We start from the raw sequence: 26779 nt of genomic DNA, 5'->3' as shown, positions 1-26779 counted from the left end.
TTTAGGAATGTTTCTGGAGCTGAAGTGGGTTTCTTGTATGAAGACCACGTCGGCTTTTTTACAGCGTAATAGTGAGAACAATTGCGAGCGTTTTTCAGGTGTATTCAGCCCATTGGCGTTAAGTGTTAGCACTTTCAAAGATTGGTTTAGTGTCTTATTCGCCTGAGGCGCCATGCCTGCGGGGGGGGGGAAGCAAACTATTTCTAAGGGGCGGGGTCAGGGGGAGTCAGAGACGAACAACAAAAAAAAAGAAAAGAAAAAAAATAAAAATAAATAAAAAAAAAAAGGAAAGAAAAAAAGGGGGGGGGGGAAGAGAATGAGATGAATTAGTAGAGTAGGAGAGGTAAGAGGTGCTCAGGGAGAGTGGTAAGGAGGCCTTCCCAGGTATGGGAAGCGCAGGAGAAAACGGAAGTGGGGGTTAGCCTGCAACCCCACTATATATTACTGGGGTACCGATGAGGGCAGCGGTTCCCACCGAAACCGCTTCGTGGGTGAGTGGTAGGAAACGCCCTACGAGATGGGTGAGTTCCACGCTCCTTTGAGGTCAGGGTGTTTATGGCTTGGGATGAAATACCGATCTGATGAGTAGCCAGCCGAGAGTTGTGCTCAAGGCTAGCTTTGGGAAAAGTATGTTTCGAGGGTACAATCATGGTGAGAGATTAAGTGGACAAGGTGGGGGCATAGGGGGAATATAGAGAGGATCTAATGCCGTGTGGGGCATCAGTTTAGACGGACACGTATGGTCATGGTATGGTAGTGCAACTTACAATCCAATCATATGGGTCTACCAGGATCTCGTTTAAGGGGGTCAGAAAGCTCAAACAGTAGCTTAAAGAAGGACATCTGTGACAGCTAGGAGCAGTGGAAGGCATGTAATAAAAAAATAAGAGCATATCACAAACCAGTAAGGGCAATGGTATAATGTGCCCAAGCATGAAACCTTATAAATACCTGTAAACTAGGGTATATAACAGAACAGTCTAGGCACATAAATGTTGAAACATTAGGTCTAACCTTTTGAGTTGCACCTGAGAGGTGTGCAAATCTGTGAAAAAGACATGTCATACATGACAACAGAAGTATTAGGCTGTCAGCCTCAGTGAAGGCCGAATCGGAAGGTGGGAGGGTTTTGCAGAATAAAGTAGAGAGGTGTACTTCACAACGAAGAGGACCTGTCTAAGTGGAGGGGCAAATATTACTGCTTTAGAGAGTCACCTCCCATCAACCGAGTCGAGACCTAGAACACAACAGAAAAAAAACAAGAACAAACTATAGTAGTACATCCTAGGTTTGATATCTCTATTAATGTGGTAGCATATATAATTGAGGCTCAGAGACTTGGGGTGCCTACAAATATCTTGCTTAAGGCAAGGTCATCGTTTTTACAAGAAGGAAGAGCAGAGGGGTGGGAGCGTAGAAAGCAAGTAGAGATCAGGAGAGGAATAGCAGAGGTAGTATTAGAAAATAAGAAGAGGCAGGGCAGAAATGATGGGAGAGCACAGTTAGCAAAAGAAACGTTCCTGACAGGGGAATCTGGACAGGAAAGGACCAGAGATCTCAAGTTCGTGTAGGTTGAATGATATTCATCTGTCGGGTTATTTAATTATTAGTGACTCAATCGTCTCAGTGCCTAATTTGCTTTAAACACAGCAATGGTAGCCAGAGCCTAGGGGAGGCTAGTTACAGAACTCAGGGACAGTAGAGCATGTCTGTCCTTGCATCATAAGCGGGACTCTAGGGCACGGATATGTCCACATAGGGGAGAAACTCAAAGTCGTTACTCCTGAGGTAAACTGGGTCAGAGTCCACCCGGGGAGGACACAATACATGTCATTAATGTGGATGAGGGCAGAGATAGAGCAAGGGTCAAAACAGATCGGTGTAGCCCTGTTATGTGTAGAGGGAATCAATAAGCAAGTGACACAAATTGGGTACTTCCCTGTATCAGACGGTGTTTAGTGTCAAGTTAGTGTAGACGTGCTCTGCGATGTGCTGGTGAGGCAAAGGGACTGCCATTTCTTGGTGCACTCCGATCCTTCGGTGGAGTGTGAGGCAGTGGTGGGTGGATTCTCCTGCGTCCGCCATTAGCGTTGCCCTCCTCGTGGATACCATCCATAGAGGTTGCTCTTCTGGGTATGGGTAGACGGAAATCGCTATACCAATCCGGCAAGTCAACCGGTGGTATGCCCATTAGCTCACAAAAGTGGTCGATGTCTTCTGGTACCTTTAGGTTCGCTGTACGGCCTTGATGTGTTGCGGACAAGCAAAAAGGGAATTTCCAGCGATAGACAATAGATCTGGCCCGTAGAACTTCTAGGAGAGGTTTCAGTTCTCGTCTGCGCTGCAAAGTAATGCTGGATAGATCCTGGTATATTTTAATGGAGGCCCCTTGAAAAGATATCTGGTTGCGACTTCTCACTTTACGGAGTATTTCCTCCTTGAGGTGATAATCAATGAGGCAACAAACCGCATCTCTCGGTGGATCAGTGTCTCTACCACGCGGGCGTAAGGCTCTGTGGAGACGCTCAAATGAGATTGGTGTTTCAAGGGGTCTTTCCAACAGATCATTAAATATGGCCGTGACTGATTGCGACAGTTGGGTGGGATCAATGGATTCTGGGATGCCTCTTACCCTCAGATTTCGTCGTCTCCCACGATTGTCAAGATCCTCCATGTGGCGATTGATCTCTCTCAGATGAATAGAGTGAGATTCAGTCACTTGTTGTACTTGACACAGCGCAGTGTCATGGCGGTATTGTGCTTCCTCCACCTCTTCCACTCTGATGGCTATAGCTTGCATATCAGCTCTCATATCCTGATTGCTGCCATCAGGGTGGATTTAATGTCTGCCGCTACGCTGCGGAGATCCTCTATGCTGACAGGTGGGGGATTAGGAGCTTCCATCTCTGCTCCCAGAGATCTACAGGCGCCTGAGCGGGACGGGCTGCGGCTGGAAGCGCGTGTGCCCTGAGGTGGATCTGGCTGAGAGGCCTGTGACAAAGAGGCTGGCGTGCTGTCTCTAGGCCGCGGTCCGAAGAGCGCGGGGATGCGGCGGCCTTGCGCGGATTCGGGACCCAGCGGGGATCGGGAGCGGGTGGCGGAGTTGCTACGTGCTGTTCTCACCATTACTGACCCTCGGAGCTGCGGGTTATCGGTAAGGCTGGACCTCGTGGAGCGGGAGCTCTGATCTTACACGTCCATCTTGGAACGGATCCAGGCCACGCCCCCGGAATCCTGCTTTCTAACAGTTAGGTGTAAAGTATTGTATAATGTTTTTTTCTTTTCCAGGATTCACTGGAGAGCATCTATCAAGACACCGGAGAATGGGTGGGCTAGATAGACAGGCTTGGGTGGTAACTGTAATGTATGATAATTCTGTGTTGCTGGAATGTGAAAGTTTTACTGTTGCTTTTCTTTCCTTTTTCCCTTCCCCACCCAAACATTCAGGTACTTTAATGTTTTTTTGTAGGTCTAGTTGTTAGCTCTGGGTTTCTTTTTTTCTGTATTTCCCAGATGATGGGGACATCGTCTAAATAAGCAGGGGGAGTGTGTAGCGGTGGACTCCTGAAGAGTACACACTAAGTTTTTTTCAAAATTTAACTTTACCCAAACTGCAGTTTGGTTTGGGTCTATTTGCCTAATTTTGACTTCTGTGTTAGTCCGACTGGACTGTGAGATGTTCAGCCTGGCCACAGGGGGCGCTGACTATGGTGGCAGGCGTGGAACTATGGTCTGGTTAGGCACTTGAATTATTCCCTCTCGGAGTCAGGTCAGTGGGAGTGGCCTCCCGCTGTGCCCTCTGGGAGAAGGTATTTAAGACACAGATGTCACATGGTTCTGGGTTCCGGTCCAGTATGCTGTGCTGATTACATGGTCCTGGTCCTCCTGACCAGCCCCCAGGAAGGCTATGGCCTGGGGTGCGGATCCACCTGACTTTAATGCCTCTGGGTACCCAGTGTACTTTGAGCATTCCAGGGGAGGGGGAGGACTCTTTAGAAGAACACCACGTACGGGTTGGTTTTCTTAACAAGAGCCTGGAAGGGCTGAAGTAACCGAGAGAATCCGGTCTTGTGGATATCGCCAAGCTGGCTGAAAGATCCAGGTATCCTACAAGTGTTCTACAGATTAGTTGCCCTATATGTTCTGCAACAACGTCAGTGATAAAGACTTTGTTCCTGAGTAAACACCTGGTTGGCTGCTAGGCCTTGTGAGAGAGGGACTGTCCAATCTGAGTTTTCATCCAGCTGCGAATAGACATGTGCATTTCGTTTCCTTCCAAATTGAAATTTGGGCAAATTTTCATTATTCGGACATTTGGATGCATCCGAATTACCGAATTACAATTCTAACAAATTCAAACGAATTCAGACGAAATTTGTATCGAATTTGAAAAAAAAATTTAATTTGAAAACAATTCAAATCGAATTCAAAAACAATTCTAGTCGAATCGAATTTGAAAACAATTTGAATTGAATTTGAAAACAAATTTGAATAAAAATTGAAAAAAAATATAAATCGATTTCTTAAAAAGAATACAGTAAAATAGAATATAAAATAATAACACAATAGAATGAAAATACAAGAATAGTAAAAAACAGAAAAGAATTCTATAGAATGTAATAAAATACAATAGAACAATATGACCTTCTTCTGAAATTATAATTTTGAATAGTATAATTTTCGAATTCGAGAATAGATTTGAAAATAACTCAAAACAATGAAAACTAAAATAATATATATTATATTTTATTATAGTTTATTCTTAGTCTTTCTTTTCTATTATTTTCTATTCTAATATTTTCTATTCAAATTTGATCCAAATTTTTATACTAAATTAGAATTTCAGAAGATGGTTTTATAGATAGATAGATAGATAGATAGATAGATAGATGGATATATAGATGGATACATCACCTGCCACAAGTTGTGTATTGTCCACTTGCCAAGACACCTGCCAGGAGTGCCATGTGACCAGCCACAAGTGCCACGTAACCTACCACGTGACCAAGTTGTGGATTGTCCACTTGCCACATCACTGGCCACAAGTTGTGTGTTGTCCACTTGCCACATTTTGTGTATTGTCCACTTGCCACGTCACCTGCCACAAGTTGTGTATTGTCCACTTGCCACATCACCTGCCACAAGTTGTGTATTGTCCACTTGCCATGACACCTGCCACGTGACTGGCCACAAGTGGCACGTGACCTGCTACAAGTGCCACATGACCGGCCATGAGTGCCACGTGACCAAGTTGTGGATTGTCCACTTGTCAAAATAGAATATAAAATAATAACACAATAGAATGAAAATACAAGAATAGTAAAAAACAGAATAGAATTCTATAGAATGTAATAAAATACAATAGAACAATATGACCTTCTTCTGAAATTATAATTTTGAATAGTATAATTTTCGAATTTGAGAATAGATTTGAAAATAACTCAAAACAATGAAAACTAAAATAATATATATTATATTTTATTATAGTTTATTCTTAGTCTTTCTTTTCTATTATTTTCTATTCTAATATTTTCTATTCAAATTTGATCCAAATTTTTATACTAAATTAGAATTTCAGAAGATGGTTTTATAGATAGATAGATAGATAGATAGATAGATAGATAGATAGATAGATAGATAGATAGATGGATATATAGATGGATATATAGATAGATATATATCTATATTTAGATATATAGATATATATCTATATATATATAAGTATATATATAGCCATCTTCCTAAATTTGAATTTCCTATAGAATGAACTAGAATAGAAAAGAATAGACTAGAAAAACAACTGAACAGAATAGTATAAAATATTATTTTATTATATTCCAATCACTGAGTCCAAGCCTTATTCTTCAAGGGGAAACCCTAACCCCAACCCTAAGCCTAACCCGAACCCCAAGTTGTGTATTGTCCACTTGCCACATCACCTGCCACAAGTTGTGTATTGTCCACTTGCCAAGACACCTGCCAGGAGTGCCATGTGACCAGCCACAAGTGCCACGTAACCTACCACGTGACCAAGTTGTGGATTGTCCACTTGCCACATCACTGGCCACAAGTTGTGTGTTGTCCACTTGCCACATTTTGTGTATTGTCCACTTGCCACGTCACCTGCCACAAGTTGTGTATTGTCCACTTGCCACATCACCTGCCACAAGTTGTGTGTTGTCCACTTGCCACATTTTGTGTATTGTCCACTTGCCACATCACCTGCCACAAGTTGTGTATTGTCCACTTGCCATGACACCTGCCACGTGACTGGCCACAAGTGGCACGTGACCTGCTACAAGTGCCACATGACCGGCCATGAGTGCCACGTGACCAAGTTGTGGATTGTCCACTTGTCATGTCACCTGCCACAAGTTGTGGGATTCCTAGCACCAAGTGACCCAGAGATATGGGCAATATGCCAAGTAATTTTCTGCAGCAGAGAATGACATTTTGTAACCCGACTTTGGGGCCACGTATCTCAGGTACACTTATAGCTAGAAACCCCAAATTTGGTATGCAAACACAGTAGAACTAGCACTACAACATATACAAATGTGGAGTTTCTAGCACCAAGTGACCCTGAGGCATGGGGCCCAAAATTTGGGTCGCAAAATGTCCTTCTCTGCTGCAGAAAAGTGCTTAACATTTTGCGACCCGACTTTGGAGATGTTGTAGTGCTAGTTCTTCTGTGTTTGCATACCAAATTTGGGGTTTCTAGCTATAAGTGTACCTGAAATACCATCTATTTCATTTTTATTTTCTTTTTATTTTTTGCATTAGAGCAGCCATTTTCTTTTATTTCAGCACATCTCCTGCAGACTATTAGCATATATTTCATATATGAATGGAGGAACAGTTTGAGGAATAGACAACAAGAGAGACATCATCACCGCTTATATCTCTATACACAGGGAAATGGCTGCTAATAGTTTGCAGGAGACCAGCAAAAAATAAATAGATGCTTATAGTCTGCAGATATGATGAGAAATTTAAACAGATACTAATAGTCTGCAGGAGATCTGCAAACAAAATCTATAAATGCTAATAGTCTGCAGGAGATCTGATGGAAATAAATAGTAATCTGCAAAAAAAAAAAAAAATAGATGCTAATAGTCTGCAGGAGACCTGCTGAACTAAAAGAAAAGGCTGTTCTAATACAAAAAAATAAAAATAAAATAAAAATGAAATAGATGCTAATAGTCTGCAGGAGATCTGCAAAAAAAATGAAATAGATGTTAATAGACTGCAGGAGATCTGATGAAAATAAATAGTAATCTGCAAAAAAAATGAAATTGATTCTAACAGTCTGCATGAGATCTGCAAGAAAAAGAAGTGAAATGGCTGTTAATAGTCTACAGGAGATCTGCTAAAAAAAGAGATAGATGCTCATAGTCTGCAGGAGATCTGGTGAGAAAACGAAATAAATACTAATAGTCTGCAGGAGATCTGCAAAAAAAATGAAATAGATGTTAATAGTCTGCAGGAGATCTGCAAAAAAATGAAATAGATGCTAATAGTCTGCAGATCTTATGGAAACAAATAGTAATCTGCAAAAAAAAAATGAAATAGATAGTATCTATATTCTTTTCTATTCTATTGTTTTTCTAGTCTATTCTCTATTTCCATTCTAATCTTTTCTATTCAAATTCATTCTATATGAAATTCAAATGTCGAGGAAAAAAAAAAATATATATATATATAAAACCATCTTACGAAATTCACATTTAGTATACCGTATATACTCGAGTATAAGCCGAGATTTTCAGCCTCTTTTTTGAGGCTGAAAGTGCCCCCCTCGGCTTATACTCGAGTCATCGCTGTCTGCCCGCTCGATCAGCGTGTCGAGCAGACAGACAGCGGCCATTCTATGATTCAAAAGCCGCGCCTCCGGCTCCGCCTTCGCCTGTGATAGGCGGAACACTGAATTTCCCAGCAGCCTGTGTTCCGCCTATCACGGGCGTCGTCTCATCCTCGTACTACGGACGAGGATGATACGACGTCCGTGATAGGCGGAACACAGGCTGCTGGGAAATTCAGTGTTCCGCCTATCACAGGCGAAGGAGGAGGCGCGGCTTTTGAATTTTACAATGGCCGCCGACGAAGAGGGCACGGGACGGAGGCAAGGCAAGGCACGGCACGGGACGGGACGGGACGGGACGGGACGGGACGGGACGGGACGAAGGCTCGGGACAAAGGCTCGGGACACAGGTAGGCTGGACACACACACACACACACACACACACACACACACACACACACACGGATGGAGACACACACACACGGATGGATGGATGGATGGAGACACACACACACACACAGGGATGGATGGATACACACACACACACAGGGATGGATGGATGGATGGAGACACACACACACAGGGATGGATGGATGGATGGAGACACACACACACAGGGATGGATGGATGGATGGATGGAGACACACACACACAGGGATGGATGGATGGATGGACACACACACACACAGGGATGGATGGACGGACACACAGGGATGGACGGACACACAGGGATGGACGGACACACAGGGATGGACGGACACACACACAGGGATGGACAGGCATGTCTCACCCTCGGCTTATACACGAGTCAATAAGTTTGCCAGTTTTTTTGGGGGTAAATTGGGGGCCTCGGCTTATATTCGGGTCGGCCTATACTCGAGTATATACGGTATAATGATTTTGATTTTAATAGAATATAAAAACAATAGACTAGAAAAACAATAGAACAGAACAGAATAAAGTATAATATATTCTATTCTTCTGTTCTATTGTTTTCTAGTCTCTTTTCTATTTTATTATAATCTTTTCTATCCAAATTTAAAATGAATTAATTTAAAAATTAGAATTCATACTATTCGGAATTCAAATTTATTCTATTTGAAATTCGAATTTCAGAAGATGGTTGTATATTCTATTTTATTCTATTAAATTATATATTTTTTTCTATTCTGTTCTAATCTTTTCTGTTTGAATTAGAAATTTTGGAAGATGGTTAGTTACTTATATACATCTGTCACATCAACTTCTCATACTTGCAGTGTACAGTGCAAAACACACACATCTTATTTCATTTATATTTATCACATCAATGAAATTGTGTCAGCGTGTCTGATTGAAGAAGTCACGGATGTCAATCGCAAGGCAAGTACATATGCTGTATGTCATTGTCCACTTGCCACGTCACCTGCCACAAGTTGTGTATTGTCCACTTGCCACGTCACCTGCCACAAGTTGTGGATTGTCCACTTGCCCCATCACCTGCCACAAGTTGTGTATTGTCCACTTGCCACGTCACCTGCCACAAGTTGTGTATTGTCCACTTGCCACGTCACCTGCCACAAGTTGTTGATTTCCACTTGCCACGTCACCTGCCACAAGTTGTGTATTGTCCACTTGCCACGTCACCTGCCACAAGTTGTGTATTGTCCACTTGCCACGTCACCTGCCACAAGTTGTTGATTTCCACTTGCCACGTCACCTGCCACAAGTTGTGTATTGTCCACTTGCCCCGTCACCTGCCACAAGTTGTGTATTGTCCACTTGCCATGTCACCTGCCACAAGTTGTGTATTGTCCACTTGCCACGTCACCTGCCACAAGTTGTGTATTGTCCACTTGCCACGTCACCTGCCACAAGTTGTGTATTGTTCACTTGCCACGTCACCTGCCACAAGTTGTGGGGTTCCTAGCACCAATTGACCTGGGATATGTGCAATATGCCAAGTACTTTTCTGCAGCAGAGAATGACATTTTGCGACCCGACTTTGGGGCCACATATCTCGGGGCCACTTATAGCTAGAAACACCAAATTTGGTATGCAAATACAATAGAAATAGCACTACAACATATACAAATTTGGGGTTTCTAGCACCAAGTAACCCTGAGATATGTGGCCCCAAAATCGGGTTGCAAAATATTTTCAAATCCGGTAGAAATATTTTCGAATTCGGTTGAAATATTTTCGAATGCGAACGATTTTTTGAATTCAGTAGAAAATGAAACAAAATCCAAAAACAAATGTAATGAATTTAACGAATATAACTAAACTAAATTAATTAATTGAAAAAAGGAAAAAAAAACTGCGCTAAGGTGAAACACAATAAACAATTATATAGATTGATCCTGAACAGATCAGATTTGGCTGCGGCTTAACTGTGTCACATAACTACAGAAAAAAACTAAAGACAAAAATATAAGCTGCGCTAAATCCCACAAACATCAAGATGTGTATATATACAGTATATACAGAAAGAATGAATTATGGGCTGTTCTCAGCCTCTAAACATAAATTAATATGAACTCAAACCATAAGTGATAAATACATATAAATGTTACAAACTCACACCATGCGAACCGCCTGTTCCTTGCAATATAGGACCAAGCCGCATGCCCCTATATATAATAACACAAACTCTAAATACACCCAGTGTATAGATCAACAAGTCTGTATGTATAAATCAAAGAAAGTTCTTTGTGTTAATAAAGAATGTGAATAAAATCCTCCACAAATGAACCATAAATGATCCACTGCTGTATGCGATTAAGTAGTGCTTGATCCGCCACCAAATAATTAAATTTGCCGCTTACCAGAAAATCATGACCCCCCACTACAGGGGGTCACAAAAGGCATATGAATGTATAATCGTCTCCTAATCCAGAGGGGTCCTCGATACTCCAGAAACCTTCCAAGCCCAGGGCCAACAAAGCTTCTAAAGCCGCGTACACACAGGGCGGACTGTCTGGCCAACTTAGTCCGTCAGACAATCCGACGGACAGTCCGTCATACTTTCGAATGAACTGACTTGACCACACACACCACTTTTTGAGCGGACTAATACGGCGTACTAAGTCCGCCATACTATCCGCCCTACTTTTGAAATGAACGGACTCGCCCACACATGCGGAGGAAAGTCCGCTCATTTCGAGCGCGTCTCCAGGTAGGCGGGGCCCGCGAAGGAGACGTCGCTGGCCCCGCCGCCTGGTATGGACTTAAAGGGGGACCCCAACGCCGAAAAAAAACGGCGTGGGGGTCCCCCCCAAGTCCACAACAGACCCTTGTCCGAGCACGCTACCCGGCCGGCCAGGAAAGGGGGGCGAGCGAGCGCCCCCCCTCCTGAGCCGTACCAGGCCGCGTGCCCTCAACATGGGGGGTGCCATGGGGAAGGGGGGGCCGCACGGCCCCCCCACCCCAAAGCACCATGTCCCCATGTTGATAAGGACAAGGGCCTCTTCCCGACAACCCTGGCCGTTGGTTGTCGGGGTCTGCGGGCGGGGGGCTTATCGGAATCCGGGAGCCCCCTTTAATAAGGGGGCCCCCGGATACCGGCCCCCCACCCTATGTGATGAGTATGGGGTACAATGTACCCCTACCCATTCACCTGTAAAATAAAAGTACCAAAAAAAACACAACACACGAGATAAAATACTTTATTGCACAGCTCCGGGGGTCTTCCGTCTTCGGGGGTCTTCTCGCCGGACTCCTCCGCTATCTTCTTGTAGCTCTTTTGCTAGCGGAGGAGTCCGGCTTTCTTCCTCGCCGCCGGCCTCTTCTCCCGACTTCGAGGGTCTTGTCCCCCTCTTCGGTTCTTCTGCCGGGCCACCGCGCCTTCTTATAGCTCTTTTACAGGCGGTGGCCCGGTCTTCTGTCGCCGCCGTCGCCGCCGCCTTCCGTTCTTCTTCTTCTTCTTCTTCTTCTCCAGGAGATGTTGCCTCGACGATCTCTCCGGCCGGAATGCCAGGGACGCACTGCGCTGCCACTTATATAGGGACAATGGGGCGGTGTCACATGGCTTTATGTCACATGGGTTGGTGTCACATGGTGACCCCGCCCCCTTACGATGTCATAGTCCCCATGTGACATCAACCCATGTGACCAACCCATGTGACATAAAGCCATGTGACACCGCCTCATTGTCCCTATATAAGTGGCCGCACAGTGCGTCCCTGGCATTCCGGCCGGAGAGATCGTCGAGGCAACATCTCCTGGAGAAGAAGAAGAAGAAGAAGAACGGAAGGCGGCGGCGACAGAAGACCGGGCCACCACCTGTAAAAGAGCTATAAGAAGGCGCGGTGGCCCGGCAGAAGAACCGAAGAGGGGGACAAGACCCCCGAAGTCGGGAGAAGAGGCCAGCGGCGAGGAAGAAAGCCGGACTCCTCCGCTAGCAAAAGAGCTACAAGAAGATAGCGGAGGAGTCCGGCGAGAAGACCCCCGAAGACGGAAGACCCCCGGAGCTGTGCAATAAAGTATTTTATCTCGTGTGTTGTGTTTTTTTTGGTACTTTTATTTTACAGGTGAATGGGTAGGGGTACATTGTACCCCATATTCATTCACATAGGGTGGGGGGGCGGTATCCGGGGGCCCCCTTATTAAAGGGGGCTCCCGGATTCCGATAAGCCCCCCGCCCGCAGACCCCGACAACCAACGGCCAGGGTTGTCGGGAAGTGGCCCTTGTCCTCATCAACATGGGGACAAGGTGCTTTGGGGTGGGGGGGCCGCACGGCCCCCCCTTCCCCAAGGCACCCCCCCATGTTGAGGGCACGTGGCCTGGTACGGCTCAGGAGGGGGGGCGCTCGCTCGCCCCCCTTTCCTGGCCGGCCGGGTAGCATGCTCGGACAACGGTCTGTTGTGGACTTGGGCGAGAAAAGTCCGCTAATTTCAAAAGTACGGCAGACTGGCACACACACTCGGGCGGATCGTCCGCCGAAATGCGAGTCCGACGGACAGTATTACAGAAATTCCAAAATACTTAGTCCGCCAAACTGCACGCTGAAAAAGTCCGCTGAAGCCCACACATGAGCGGACTGCCCGCTGAAATGTGTTTCGGCGGACTAAGTAGGCCAGACAGTCCGCCCATGTGTACGCGGCTTAAGGCTTCAAATAAGTCCTTCTGAAGGTGTCTCCACTTAACCCTCTCAAGTAGGAGCAGGATTAGCCTAATTCGGGGGGGTTTGGGTAGTAAAATTACAGGATGCCTGGATTGTATTATTGTCTCCAGTTCACAACAAGGCCCCATCAGACCTTGTTCATAGAAACTGGGCTTCCTACAGATGTTTGAGAGAATATATAGGGGAGCTGTTGGCAGCAAGGGCCATCCTTTCCGGTTCCAAGGCACGAATTCGGTCGAAGAGTATGGTCCCCTCTGTTTTTGGTCCCAAAGGCTTCAGGGGGATTCGGACCAGTTTTTTGGCCTCAAAGTCCTAAATTCTTTCATGAAGGTTCCACCATTCAAAATGGAGTCAGTGGAAATGATCATTTCCGTTGTGGACTTAGGAGACTGGATGGTTTCCATCGATTTGGCAGATGCGCATCTTCTTGTTTCCATAGACGCATCTCAGCATCGCTTTCTCAGGTTTTCCGTGGAAGGCTCTCATTTTCAGGTAGGTATGGGCAACAATTTTCCTTAATGAGATGAATACTTCCATATGTAGTCTGGTAATGGGCAGCTTCTCTCCTCCCCTCTCTGTCCTGCTGTCCCCTCCTCCCACTCCATGTAGCTCCTCCCTCTGCCTGCCCAAACACTCACAGCTCCTCCCTCTGCCCGCCCGCACACTAACAGCTCCTCCTTCCCGCACACTCACAGCTCCTCCCTCTGCCCGCCCACACACACACACAGCTCCTCCCTCTGCCCACCCACACACTCACAGCTCCTTCCTCTGCTCACCCACACACTCACAGCTCCTCCCTCTGCCCGCCCACACACTCACAGCTCCTTCCTCTGCCCGCCCACACACTCACAGCTCCTTCCTCTGCCCACCCACACACTCACAGCTCCTCCCTCTGCCCGCCCACACTCACAGCTCCTTCCTCTGCCCACCCACAAATACACAGCTCCTCCCTCTGCCCGCCCACACACTCACAGCTCCTCCCTCTTCCCCGCCCACACACTCATAGCTCCTCCCTCTCTCCACCCACACACTCACAGCTCTCTCCACTAGATCAGTCTGTGAACAGTGAACAGTCCAGCAGGGCTCCAGTAGCCAGGACTAGAAGCAGAGCATCGGGAAATGCGGTCAGGCGGTTCTGTATCCCCCAACAGAGAGAAACAAGTCCCTTGTAATTAGGGCTGTTTCCATCCAGACAGTTACATATATGTAAAGATATGTGACATTCTAATACATGTTATGGATCCTAAATTCTGATTAAGATTTTATGTGAGTGTTATAAGTATTTTTGAGGATGCCCTGGTGGCTGGTGTCTGGGTGACAGGCAGTCAGAAACCCGGGCAAAGGATGTAAAAACCGGACTGTCCGGGAGAATCCCGGACAGGTGGCAACCCTAGCTGGGGTGACATTTGGTAAGGGATACCTCACGAATCCAGTCCTGATCAGGTGAGAATAAAAAGGAGAATGCTGAGAGCCGGATCGTCAGTGATTTATAATTAACCAGACCTATCAGGTTGTGGGGGCGGAGTCACAACCCATATGTATGATGTCATAATGCACCAGGAAAGTACATTTTATATACAACTCTATAGATCAGACCAAAATGAGGAGGAAAGAGGGACAGAGGGACATTGCTCCAAATCAGGGACAGTCCCTCAAAATCCGGGACAGTTGGGAGCGATGATAAAAGAGAAAAAAATCCTCCAATCCCATCTACACAATCCTATACCTACAGAGGATCCAGAGGAAGGCCAAATAAAGCTGGGTTCACACTGCTGCGGAAGCGAGAACCGGATGTGATTCGCACCGCACTGCAGTGCAAATTACATCAGATCTCTGTGCGTTGCGAGTTCAGCCATACAGATAGTATACAGATAGTATGGCTGAATTTGCATCGCACCCGCCGCAAACTCGCACGGACCCTTTTTTTGGTCCGCAGCAGAATCGGATCGCATGGGTGTTCACACCATGCGATCCGATTCCTGTCCGAGTTTGCAGATCGCACTGCGATATGCGGACTGATCTGGAGTGTCATTAACATTTCACTGACACTCCCAGCAGTCCGCATAGGGCAGTGTGAACTTCCGGCGGGAGGCATGCGATGCGGGAAAACGCAGCAGATTCGCGGCGTTCCCGCATCGCTCCGGTGTGAACCCCGGCCTAAAGGACGCTCCAATTTACTCCAGCAGGGGAAATGGGGGGAGGAATGATTGTCTATTCATTGATGATTTATTGGTAGAATAATGGAGAGTATAGGGGTGTCAGAGGAGATTCCTCAATGATCTGAGATGGGAAGAAAACAGAGGAATCCCAGGAAGACCCGGAGGACTCTGATAGATGGAATCTGAATATTTCTGGGATCCTCATAGAGGGATATATGTTATATGAGGGGGAGGGGAGTACACTGTGACCTGACTGGGATCTGTATTCTGTCTGTACAGGAAAAGTCCCGGAAATATTCACCCGGCCGGGATCTGACCTTCTCATCCCCATCAGAATCCGTCTCACCCTCAACCCTACAGATACAGATACAAGGAGATGTGACCGGATTTACTGGACATATGAGAAATTTCCTAGAGACAGGAAGGAAATAGCTCAACACAGGAATTGTGATCCGTATGATGTCAGATATTTGCCCAATACAAGGATATCAGAGAATGGAAGTCTGATCATATCCAATGTGACTCCGGAGAATGACGGGATATACCGTGTGTATATAGAGAACTCTGAAGGACACTTTATACAGGAAGATTATTACACCGTCCATGTAGAAGGTAAGTCCAGATGAGATTGTAGAGCGCTGTGTATGAGGGTCACATGACTGAAGAAAATGGGTGTGATGTTAGTGGGGGGATTTAGTGTTGGGGGAGGGGTGCACACAGACACAATCTATCTCCTCCAGTCTCCAGGAAGATGTCTGCACACCTGATTATAGGTAAGGATGGGGGAGGGGCATGCTGTGTATATATTGGACCTGATCAATGGAAATGATTGTCTCTCTCAGTTCCAGTATCGGTTCCGCTCCTCCATGTCTCATGTCTCCGGAATGGCAGCGCTGAGATCTCCTGCAGGGTGGAGGAGGGGACTAAGCCGAATATCCGTCTATCTGTGATTGGAGGATCCCAGCGGAATTATTCCAATAACATTACAGCCATTGTGGGGTCACCGGGGCCCTGGAACATCACCTGTACTGTGAAGAATGGGGTCAGCCAATCAGAGGAGAGCAGAGGTGGGGGGTCACCTATCCAGGGGGGGAGAGATCGGGGATGGGCACAGAGACATTTAAACAGAGCAGGTGGGAGGGGCAGAAAACAAATAAGCCCCGCCCACTGACTGAATAGAGAATATGAAATATATACAGAAATGATAGATTTACATTACAGGTTTTATTTTTTAGTCCTGATCATAATAAAATAAAAACACAATATTTCCCCTTCACGGTGTTTGTTCTCAGAGGACAGGAAATGATTTCCAATCATAGATGGCGGATAATATTCCTGTCTATATAATCCGCAGTCTAGAGCGGGTAACCACTTCCTTACCGGGCACTAAACCCCTCCTGTCCAGACCGAATTTCATCTTTTATCGCTGACACACTTTGAATGACAATTACACAGTCATACAACACTGTAACCAAATGACATTTTTATCAGTTTTCCCCACAAATAGAGATTTCTTTTGGTGATATTTAATCACCGCTGGGTTTTTATTTTTTGCTAAACAAACATAAAAATAGAAAATTTTGAAAAAAAAAATCATGTTTAATAGTTTCTTAGAAAATTTTGCAAACAGGTAATTTTTCTGCTTCATTGATATGTGCTGATGAGGCGGCACTGATGGGCACTTATAAGATGGCACTGATGGGGGGCATAGATGAGTGGCACCAATGGGCACTGATGGACACTGATAGGTGGCACTGATGTGCAGCAGCACTGTCCAGGCACTGATTGTGGGCACTGACAGGTGGCACTGGTGGGTAGGGATGAGCTTCGTGTTCGAGTCGAACGTACGTTCGACTCGAACATTGGCTGTTCGTCCCTTCGGCGAAATCCGAACACTTTGGTCCGTTCGTGTCAAATTCGCGTGGCGCTCACGGCCCACAATGCACTGCGATGGCGCAGTGCATTGCTGGCTCATGATTGGCCAAGCATGCACTGTGACCCCGCATGCTTGGCCAATCGCAGCACCAGCAGCGAGGAGAGCCATGATTGGCCACAGGCAGGATGCCTGTGGCCAATCATAGCTCAGGCTGTGTAGTGCACGCCCCACACTATATAAGGCCGACATCGCGGCGGCCTCGTGTAGTGTGTTGGCGTCTGAAGCAGTGGGTGTTCTGTGTACCTTCAACACAGTACACACCGATCGTTTTCGGCCAATTTTCTATCTTGCTGTTGTGTAGTGGTTATTGTCTGCATGCCCTGACCGTAGTATACACCGCTATATCCACCTACATAGCTGTTCTCTATTTGAGCCCACTTGCCATCTGCAGGAGTTATTGGAAGTTGTGTGTGCCTCCAGCACAGCACAGTATACATCTGTATATACCCCTTTATCTCTGGTGTTCTCTGGTTATTGTCTGCATGCCCTGACCGCAGTATACACCGCTATATTCACCTCACCTATATAGCTCGTAGTAGTGATCTATCTTTTATAATAGAGCTTGCAGTCAGTAGTGTTAGGAGATAGTGCGTGCTGTCTGCGTGCTCTGTACCCAGTACATACCGCTATATCCACCTACATAGCTGTTCTCTATTTGAGCCCACTTGCCATCTGCAGGAGTTATTGGAAGTTGTGTGTGCCTCCAGCACAGCACAGTATACATCTGTATATACCCCTTTATCTCTGGTGTTCTATAATAAAGGCATCTGCAGGAGTTAGTGGGTGTTGTGTGCCTCTAGCACAATATACACTACCCAACTGCTGTTTTACCCAACTCCCTTCAGACCATTACCATGTCTGGAAGGCCAGCAAGGAGAGGCAGACAGGCGCGAGCCGATAAAAGAGGGCAAGCAGGCTCTGTGTCTAGAGACAACAGTGCTGGTCGTGGACGCGGTGCATTGTCATCAGCACGTGGCCATGGGACACGCTTGTCCTTCTTTTCGGCAGCTGGACATGTTGAACCGCAACATGCCAACGACTTGGTAGAGTGGATGACCAAGCCCTCTTAATCCTCCTCATCCTCTCTCACCCAGTCTCAGGGTACTAGCAAAGCAGCTGCCAACGCATCGTCTTCCCTCCTCTCAATGTCATCATCAGTGACTCCTTCCCTAGACCCACCACGTCCTCCTGAGGAGTCTCCTGAACTCTTTGAGCACAGTGTTGGGTACATGCTCCAGGAGGATGCCCAGTGTTTTGTGGGCTCTGATGATGACACTCAGCTAGAGGAAGGCAGTAGCGTGAGCGCAGAGAGAGGGGATGCTCAAGAAGGACAGCAATCTGGCAGTCATGTTCCACAAGCTGCAGCATACTGCCAGGTTTGCTCCAGCGATGAAGAGGGAGGGGATGATGAGGGCACTGACTCCACGTGGGTGCCTGGAAGGAGGGAGGAGGAGGAGGAGGCACATGTCCAACGAGGCAGGATGCCCTCCGGGGGCCAGCTTAGGGGCAGCACACCGACTGAATCACACCGCAGAGCTCCGCCTGTGCAGGGCGCTGCCTCTGCGCGTTATTCTAAAAGTTCTTTGGTGTGGGCCTTTTTTGAGACGAGTGCATCAGATCGCACCGCTGCTATTTGCAACATGTGTCTCAAGCGTATCTCACGTGGCCAAAACATCAGCCGCTTGGGCACCACATGCTTGACCAGACATATGTTGACCTGCCATGCAGCTCGTTGGCAAGCGTACCTCAAAGACCCACACCAAAGAACAAAGCGGACCTCTCCTTGCTCCTCATCAGCTGGCATCTCCAACCCCACTAGACCTTCAGTCCTCTCTGAAACCTGCTCTGAGAGGAATGAAGGTGTAGAATTAGGTGTGTCACAGCCAAGTGCTTCCGGGAACTCTGCTAGCAGTACACCCACGTCCGATTATAGCAGGCAAATGTCCCTGCCCCAGCTGCTGGACCGGCGGAAGAAGTTCACTCCCAGCCATCCACATGCCCAGCGGTTAAATGCTAGCTTGGCTAAATTGCTAGCACTTCAACTGCTGCCTTTTCAGTTGGTAGACTCGGCCCCCTTCCGTGAGTTTGTACAATGTGCGGTTCCTCAGTGGCAGGTCCCCAAACGCCACTTTTTCTCACGGAAGGCGATTCCGGCTCTCTACCGGCATGTGGAAGGCAATGTCCTTGCCTCACTGGACAGGGCGGTCAGCGGTAAGGTGCATATTACCGCTGACTCATGGTCCAGCAGGCATGGACAGGGATGTTACCTGTCTTTCACGGCCCATTGGGTCACTCTTCTGGCAGCTGGGAAGGATACAGGACAAGGTGCAGTAGTGTTGGAGGTTGTTCCACCACCACGCCTCCAAAATGCTACTATTGGTTGTGACACACCTCTCTCCTCCACCCCCTCCTCTTCTTCTTCCTCCATGGCCTCTTCCAGTGCTCTGTCCTCCGAACCAGCGGTGCTCCGTAGGCGTTCCAGGGGCTACGCAAGTACACAGGCAAAACGATGCCATGCCGTGCTTGCGCTGGTTTGTTTGGGGGACAGGAGCCACACTGGGGCGGATGTTTTGTCAGCTCTGCAGGGGCAGGCCGAGAGGTGGTTGACGCCACGCCAGCTTAAGCCAGGAATGGTGGTTTGCGACAATGGCACCAACCTCCTCTCCGCCTTCCGACAGGGACAACTGACCCATGTGCCCTGTGTAGCTCACGTCCTTAACCTGGTGGTGCAGCGGTTCTTGGGAAGGTACCCCGGCTTACAGGATGTCCTGAAGCAGGCCAGGAAAGTCTGTGTGCATTTCTGCCGATCATTTAATGCCTGTGCTCGGCTGGCTGAGCTCCAAAAGGAGTTGAACCTGCCCAAGAACCGCCTTATATGTGATATGCCCACCAGGTGGAACTCAACGTTGGCCATGCTGCAGCGGCTGCACACGCAGCAGAGGGTCATCAATGAGTACCTGTGCGACTACGGCACCAGGACAGGGTCAGGGGAGCTTGGTTTTTTCTCACCATGCCAGTGGGGCATGATCAGGGATGCATGCACTGTCCTGTCACTGTTTGAGGAGGCCACAAGGATGGTGAGCAGTGACAGTGCATGCATCAGTGACACTGTACCTCTTGTCCACCTCTTGGAGCATACGCTGTGTGGAATAATGGACAGGGCACTTGAGGCAGAACAGAGGCAGGAAGAGGAGGACTTCCTTGCCTCTCAAGGCCCCCTTTATCCAGACAGTGTTCCTGCTGTGCCACCCATCACACAGGAAGAGGATGAGGAGGAGGAAGAGGAGGAGGAGGATGATTGTGTCAGCATGGAGGTGGAGGCTGGCACTCAGCATCAGCATCAGCAGCAGCAGCAGTCCTGTAGGGATGATTTACAGTCCCAAGAAACACGTGGACTTGTACGTGGCTGGGAGGAGGTAGCTGCGGATCATGTTGTCCTTAGTGACCCAGAGGACTCCGGACCGAATGCCTCAGCTAACCTACGCTGCATGGCCTCCCTGATCCTGCAAAGCCTGCGGAAGGATCCTCGTATTCTTCGGATCAAGGAGAGGGACCATTACTGGCTGGCCACTCTCCTTGATCCACGGTACAAGGGTAAGGTTGCCGATCTTATCTTGCCATCGCAGAGGGAGCAGAAGATGAGACATCTCCGGGAGGCCTTGCAGAAAGGTCTGTGCAACGCGTTCCCAGAGACTGGGAGGTTACAAACTCCTGGTCCTGGACAACGTGTTGCTGAGGCATCGGTCAGAAGGAGCGGTGGAGAAGGTGGCCATCTGACTGATGCTTTCAGACAATTTTTTAGTCCGCAGCCCCAAGGTGTGATCGGTTCCAGCACCCATCGCCAGCTTCTGATTTACATGGTGCAGGAATACCTAGGGGCAAGGTCAGACTTGGACACCTTTCCCACCGAAAATCCTCTGGCTTACTGGGTCTTGAGGATGGATCACTGGCCAGAGCTTGCACAGTATGCAATTGAGCTACTGGCCTGTCCTGCATCCAGCGTTCTTTCGGAACGCACCTTCAGTGCTGCTGGTGGCTTTGTTACCTACACAGTTTTTCTGCCCTGTTTAACAGGGGCGTTTAATTACAATTTTTGATGCAATGCTTTGCAGCAGGGCTAATTCCTGCAACCAAACAAGAGTATATGGGAGAGGTTGCAGTGTGGTGGCACCAGCACCAGCACCAGTGCCTAAGGCCCAATTTTTCTGCCCCTGTTTAACAGGGACATGTAATTACAATTCTTGATATAATATTTCACAGGAGGGCCCCTTCCTGTGCCCACCCAGAGTAACTGTGAGGACTTATAGTGTTGTGGCACCAGCACCACAACCACCAAAGGTCAATTTTTCTACCACTGTTCAACAATGGCATGTAATTACAATTCTTGATATAATCGTTCACAGCAGGAAAGCGCCAGCGCCCACCAAGAGTCACTTTCAGGGCTTACAATGTTGTGGCAAAACCAACACCTTGTTCCGCCATTTCTGCAGAGCATATAGGGCAGGCCCCTACTTTCAAACATCCAATTTACAAACATCTCCTACTTGCAAACGGAAGGAGACAACAGCAAGTGAGATGAAAAAAGATGGACGACAAAACAAATTATACAGGGGTGATAACCCTTCCCTATGTTTTCCAAAAAGCTTAAAAATAGTTTTTTTGACTGGAGCTACACTTTAAAAATGTACCAGTTGAAAATTACAAACAGATTCAACTTAACACAACAAACCTACACAGTCCCTGTCTTGTTTGCACCGCCCGTATACTGCTGTTCTGAGTATATAGGGCCTGGGGGCCACACGTCTTTCCTTTTTTTAATATGGGTACGGGGTTCCCCTTAATATGCGTACAAGACCCAAATAGGCTGGTAATGGGCAGGGGGGGCTACCCATGCCATTTTTCTCAATGATTTTCATCCATATTGCAGGAACCAGATATAACATTAAAACCGCAAGCAGTTTTAAATTATATTATTTCCGTTAAATGTCATTTTGTGCAGGGACTGTTTTCCCACTTTAATCGTCATTAAAATCAGTGCTCCCGCCAAAACGGCCATTTTTAAAACTTTTTTTTGCATTGACCCATGTCCCCTGAGGCAGGAGCCAGGTCCCCAAACCCTTTTTAGGACAGTATCTTGCATATTAGCCGTTAAAATTAGCACTTTTCATTTCGAACGTTCGAGTCCCATAGACTTCAATGGGGTTTTAACGTTGGTACGAATTTGGGGTCCGTTCGAAAGTTCTGGTGCGAACCGAACCGGGGGGTGTTCGGCTCATCCCTACTGGTGGGCACTGTGGTATAGGATCTGAAGAGCACAAGCAATTGGGGTAGCTTCAGGTGTACACTGTGCAGGAGGCACAATACACCGACTGTAACTGCACTAGGTCCAATCACAAGAAAAGAAGACGCTGTCCCTGCCTATCCTTCTCTCTATGAACGCTGCAGCACATTACACAAGGCCATCATGCAGGCAGCCTTATATAGTGTGGGGCGTGTACTTAACCCCCTGAGCTATAATTGGCCACCGGCATCCTGCCTGTGGCCAGTCATGGCTCTCCTCGCTACCGGCACTGTGATTGGCCAAGCATGCGGGTCACAGTGCATGTTTGGCCAATCGTCAGCCAGCAATGCACTGCGATGGCGCAGTGCATTGTGGGCCGTGAGCGCCACATGAATATGGTGCGAACAGCCCACAAAGTTCTGGCTTTGCCAAACAGCCGGTGTTCAACTCGAACACCCAACTCTTCCCTACTCTTCATCAAGAGCCCCACAAGTCCCCACAAGTCTATAGCACGGCTCTTGTAATGTGGATTCCCTACAATTGTACAACAAACTTGTGAAGTCCGGCAAGTCTGGCAATAGCTTGTCAAGTCATCTACAAACTTGCAGCTGATTGGCTATCTGGGCCCCTTCCTACACCTTGTGATAGGGGGCGCCCCTCTTTCTTATCTCAGAAGGTTGTTGGGATTTTCTTTCCTTCAATCTGTGGAAGAAAATTGGAAATGTATGTCTAGCCTTAGACCAAATAATACAAAATATCCAGAGAAGACATTTATTGTCCTCCACATGTCCATTGTCCTTGTCCATGTATGGATGGACGCCCACCATCATCTACTGGAAGGTCAGGGATTATCTTACCTGACTGCATTATATATGTAATACATTCTCTATTTATCATCTCTTCATAAAGTCCATCCAGTTCCACCAATAAAAGAGAAGAAATCCTCCAATCCCATCTACACAATCCTATACCTACAGAGGATCCAGAGGAAGGCCAAATAAAGGACGCTCCAATTTACTCCAGCAGGGGAAATGGGGGGAGGAATGATTGTCTATTCATTGATGATTTATTGGTAGAATAATGGAGAGTATAGGGGTGTCAGAGGAGATTCCTCAATGATCTGAGATGGGAAGAAAACAGAGGAATCCCAGGAAGACCCGGAGGACTCTGATAGATGGAATCTGAATATTTCTGGGATCCTCATAGAGGGATATATGTTATATGAGGGGGAGGGGAGTACACTGTGACCTGACTGGGATCTGTATTCTGTCTGTGCAGGAAAAGTCCAGGAAATATTCACCCGGCCGGGATCTGACCTTCTCATCCCCATCACACGTCATCTCACCCTCAACCGTACATATACAGGGAGATGTGACTGGATTAACTGGAGTTATGAGAAATTTCCTGGAGACTGGAAGGAAATAGCTGAACACATGAGTTGTTATCTGTCTGATCTCAGATATTTCCCCAATACAAGGATATCAGAGAATGGAAGTCTGATCATATCCAATGTGACTCCGGAGAATGACGGGATATACATGGTGTATATATACAACTCTGCAGGACACTTTATACAGAGAGATTATTACTTCATCCATGTAGAAGGTAAGTCCAGATGAGATTGTACAGCGCTGTGTATGGGGGTCACATGATTGAAGAAAATGGGTGTGATGTTAGTGGGGGGATTTAGTGTTGGGGGGAGGGGTGCACACAGACACAATCTATCTCCTCCAGTCTCCAGGAAGATGTCTGCACACCTGATTATAGGTAAAGATGGGGGAGGGGCATGTTGTGTATATATTGGACCTGATCAATGGAAATGATTGTCTCTCTCAGTTCCAGTATCGGTTCCGCTCCTCCATGTCTCATGTCTCCGGAATGGCAGCGCTGAGATCTCCTGCAGGGTGGAGGAGGGGACTCAGCAGAATATCAGTCTATCTGTGATTGGAGGATCCCAGAGGAATTATTCCAATAACATTACAGCCATTGTGGGGTCCCCGGGGCCCTGGAACATCACCTGTACTGTGAAGAATGGGGTCAGCCAATCAGAGGAGAGCAGAGATTGGGGGTCACCTGTCCAGGGCAGGAGAGATCGGGGATGGGCACAGAGACATGTAAACAGAGCAGGTGGGAGGGGCAGAAAACAAATAAGCCCCGCCCACTGACTGAATAGAGAATATGAAATATATACAGAAATGATAGATTTACACTACAGGTTTTATTTTTTAGTCCTGATCATAATAAAATAAAAACACAATATTTCCCCTTCACGGTGTTTTGTTCTCAGAGGACAGGAAATGATTTCCAATCATAGATGGCGGATAATATTCCTGTCTATATAATCCGCAGTCTAGAGCGGGTAACCACTTCCTTACCGGGCACTAAACCCCTCCTGCCCAGACCGATTTTCATCTTTTATCGCTGATGCACTTTGAATGACAATTACACAGTCATACAACACTGTACCCAAATTACATTTTTATCATTTTTCCCCGCAAATAGAGATTTATTTTGGTGATATTTATTATTTTTTTTATTTTTTGCTAAACAAACAAAAAAAAGGGAAAATTTGGAAAAAAAATCATGCTTAACCAGTTCCTGACCAGCGCACGCCGATGTACGTCGGCAGAATGGCACAGGCAGGCAAATGGGTGTACCTGTACGTCTCTTTAAATTTGCTGCCCTGCCATCATGAGCACGCCGGCGCGCTTGCATGCCGGGCGGAACCCCCGTGAGTCCGGTCGCGGATCCCGTGGACTCGATCGCCACGGGCATACCCGCGATCGTCTCACGGGGCTGCTGAACGGAGAAATACCGTTGTAAACAGCATTTCCCCGTTCTGCCTAGCAACCACCCCTAGGAACACTTAACCCCTACACTGCCAGTGTCATTTACACAGGAATCACTGCATTTATGTAGCACTGATTGCTGTATAAATGACAATGGTCCCAAAAATGTTTCAAAAATGTCCGATGTGTCCGCCATAATGTCGCATTCACAATAAAAATCGCTGATCGCCGCCATTACTAGTAAAAAAAAAAATATTAATAAAAATGCCATAAAACTATCCCCTATTTTGTAAACGCTATAACTTTTGCGCAAACCAATCAATAATCACTTATTGCGATTTTTTTTTATCAAAAATATGTAGAAAAATACGTATCGGCCTAAACTGAGGGAAAAAATGTTTTTCATGTATTTTTGGGGGATATTTATTATAACAAAAAGTAAAAAATAATGCGTTTTTTCAAAATTGTGGCTCTATTTTTATTTATAGCGCATAAAATAAAAACCGCAGGGGTGATCAAATACCACCAAAAGAAAGCTCTATTTGTGGGGAAAAAAGGACATCAATTTTGTTTGGGAGCCACGTCGCACGACCGCGCAATTGTCAGTTAAAGCGACATGGTGCCGAATCGCAAAAAGTGGTCTGGTCTTTGACCAGCAAAATGGTCCGGGGCTGAAGTGGTTAATAGTTTCTTATAAAATTTTGCAAACAGGTAATTTTTCTGCTTCATTGATATGCGCTGATGAGGCGGCACTGATGGGCACTGATAGGTGACACTGATGAGCCCTGATTTATGGGCACAGATGAGTGGCACCGATGGGCACTGATGGACACTGATAGGTGGCACTGATGTGCAGCAGCACTGTCCAGGCACTGATTGTGGGCACTGACAGATGGCACTGGTGGGCACTGTGGTATAGGAGATGAAGAACATGAGCAATTGGGGTAGCTTCAGGTGTACACTGTGCAGGAGGCACAATACACCGACTGTAACTGCACTAGGTTCAATCACAAGAAAAGAAGACGCTGTCCCTGCCTATCCTTCTCTCTATGAACGCTGGAGCACATTACACAAGGCCATCGTGCAGGCAGCCTTATATAGTGTGGGGCGTGTACTTAACCCCCTGAGCTATAATTAGCCACCGGCATCCTGCCTGTGGCCAATCATGGCTCTCCTCGCTACCGGCGCTGTGATTGGCCAAGCATGCGGGTCACAGTGCATGTTTGGCCAATCATCAGCCAGAAATGCACTGTGATGGCGCAATGCATTGTGGGCCGTGAGCGCCACACGAATATAGTGCGAACAGCCCACAAAGTTCTGGCTTCGCCAAACAGCCGGTGTTCAACTCGAACACCCAACTCATCCCAAGTCTTCATCAAGAGCCCCACAAGTCCCCACAAGTCTATAGCACGGCTCTTGTAATGTGGATTCCCTACAATTGTACAACAAACTTGTGAAGTCCGGCAAGTCTGGCAATAGCTTGTCAAGTCATCTTCAAACTTGCAGCTGATTGGCTATCTGGGCCCCTTCCTACACCTTGTGATAGGGGGCGCCCCTCTTTCTTATCTCAGAAGGTTGTGGGGTTTCCATTTTCTGATGTGACTGTTGTGTCTTCTCTTCTTATGATAATGATAATTGTATGAGAGGTCAGGACCCCACATATAGGATACAGGATTGTCTGCATGCCAGTTTGAAATTCAAGCCATCC

The 26779-nt window shown here is 46.9% G+C and overlaps 1 protein-coding gene across 1 annotated transcript in view; it reads left to right on the top strand.

The window, feature by feature from the left end:
• The first annotated feature begins 517 nt into the window (after positions 1-517).
• Positions 518-26779, top strand: part of LOC143981489 (uncharacterized) — a 40809-nt gene continuing 14547 nt past the window's right edge. Inside the window, exons 1-4 of the mRNA XM_077479358.1 lie at positions 518-521; positions 3289-3447; positions 15345-15677; positions 23561-23887. Coding sequence (XP_077335484.1) covers positions 518-521; positions 3289-3447; positions 15345-15677; positions 23561-23887 — 823 coding nt within the window. The remainder of the gene's footprint in view (positions 522-3288; positions 3448-15344; positions 15678-23560; positions 23888-26779) is intronic.

The sequence above is a fragment of the Lithobates pipiens genome, unplaced genomic scaffold, assembly GCF_037356315.1.
Source record: "Lithobates pipiens isolate NorthernLeopardFrog02 unplaced genomic scaffold, aLitPip1_a1.2 Scaffold_16, whole genome shotgun sequence".
NCBI lineage: Eukaryota > Metazoa > Chordata > Amphibia > Anura > Ranidae > Lithobates > Lithobates pipiens.
This window is presented reverse-complemented; position numbering and strand designations above follow the sequence as displayed.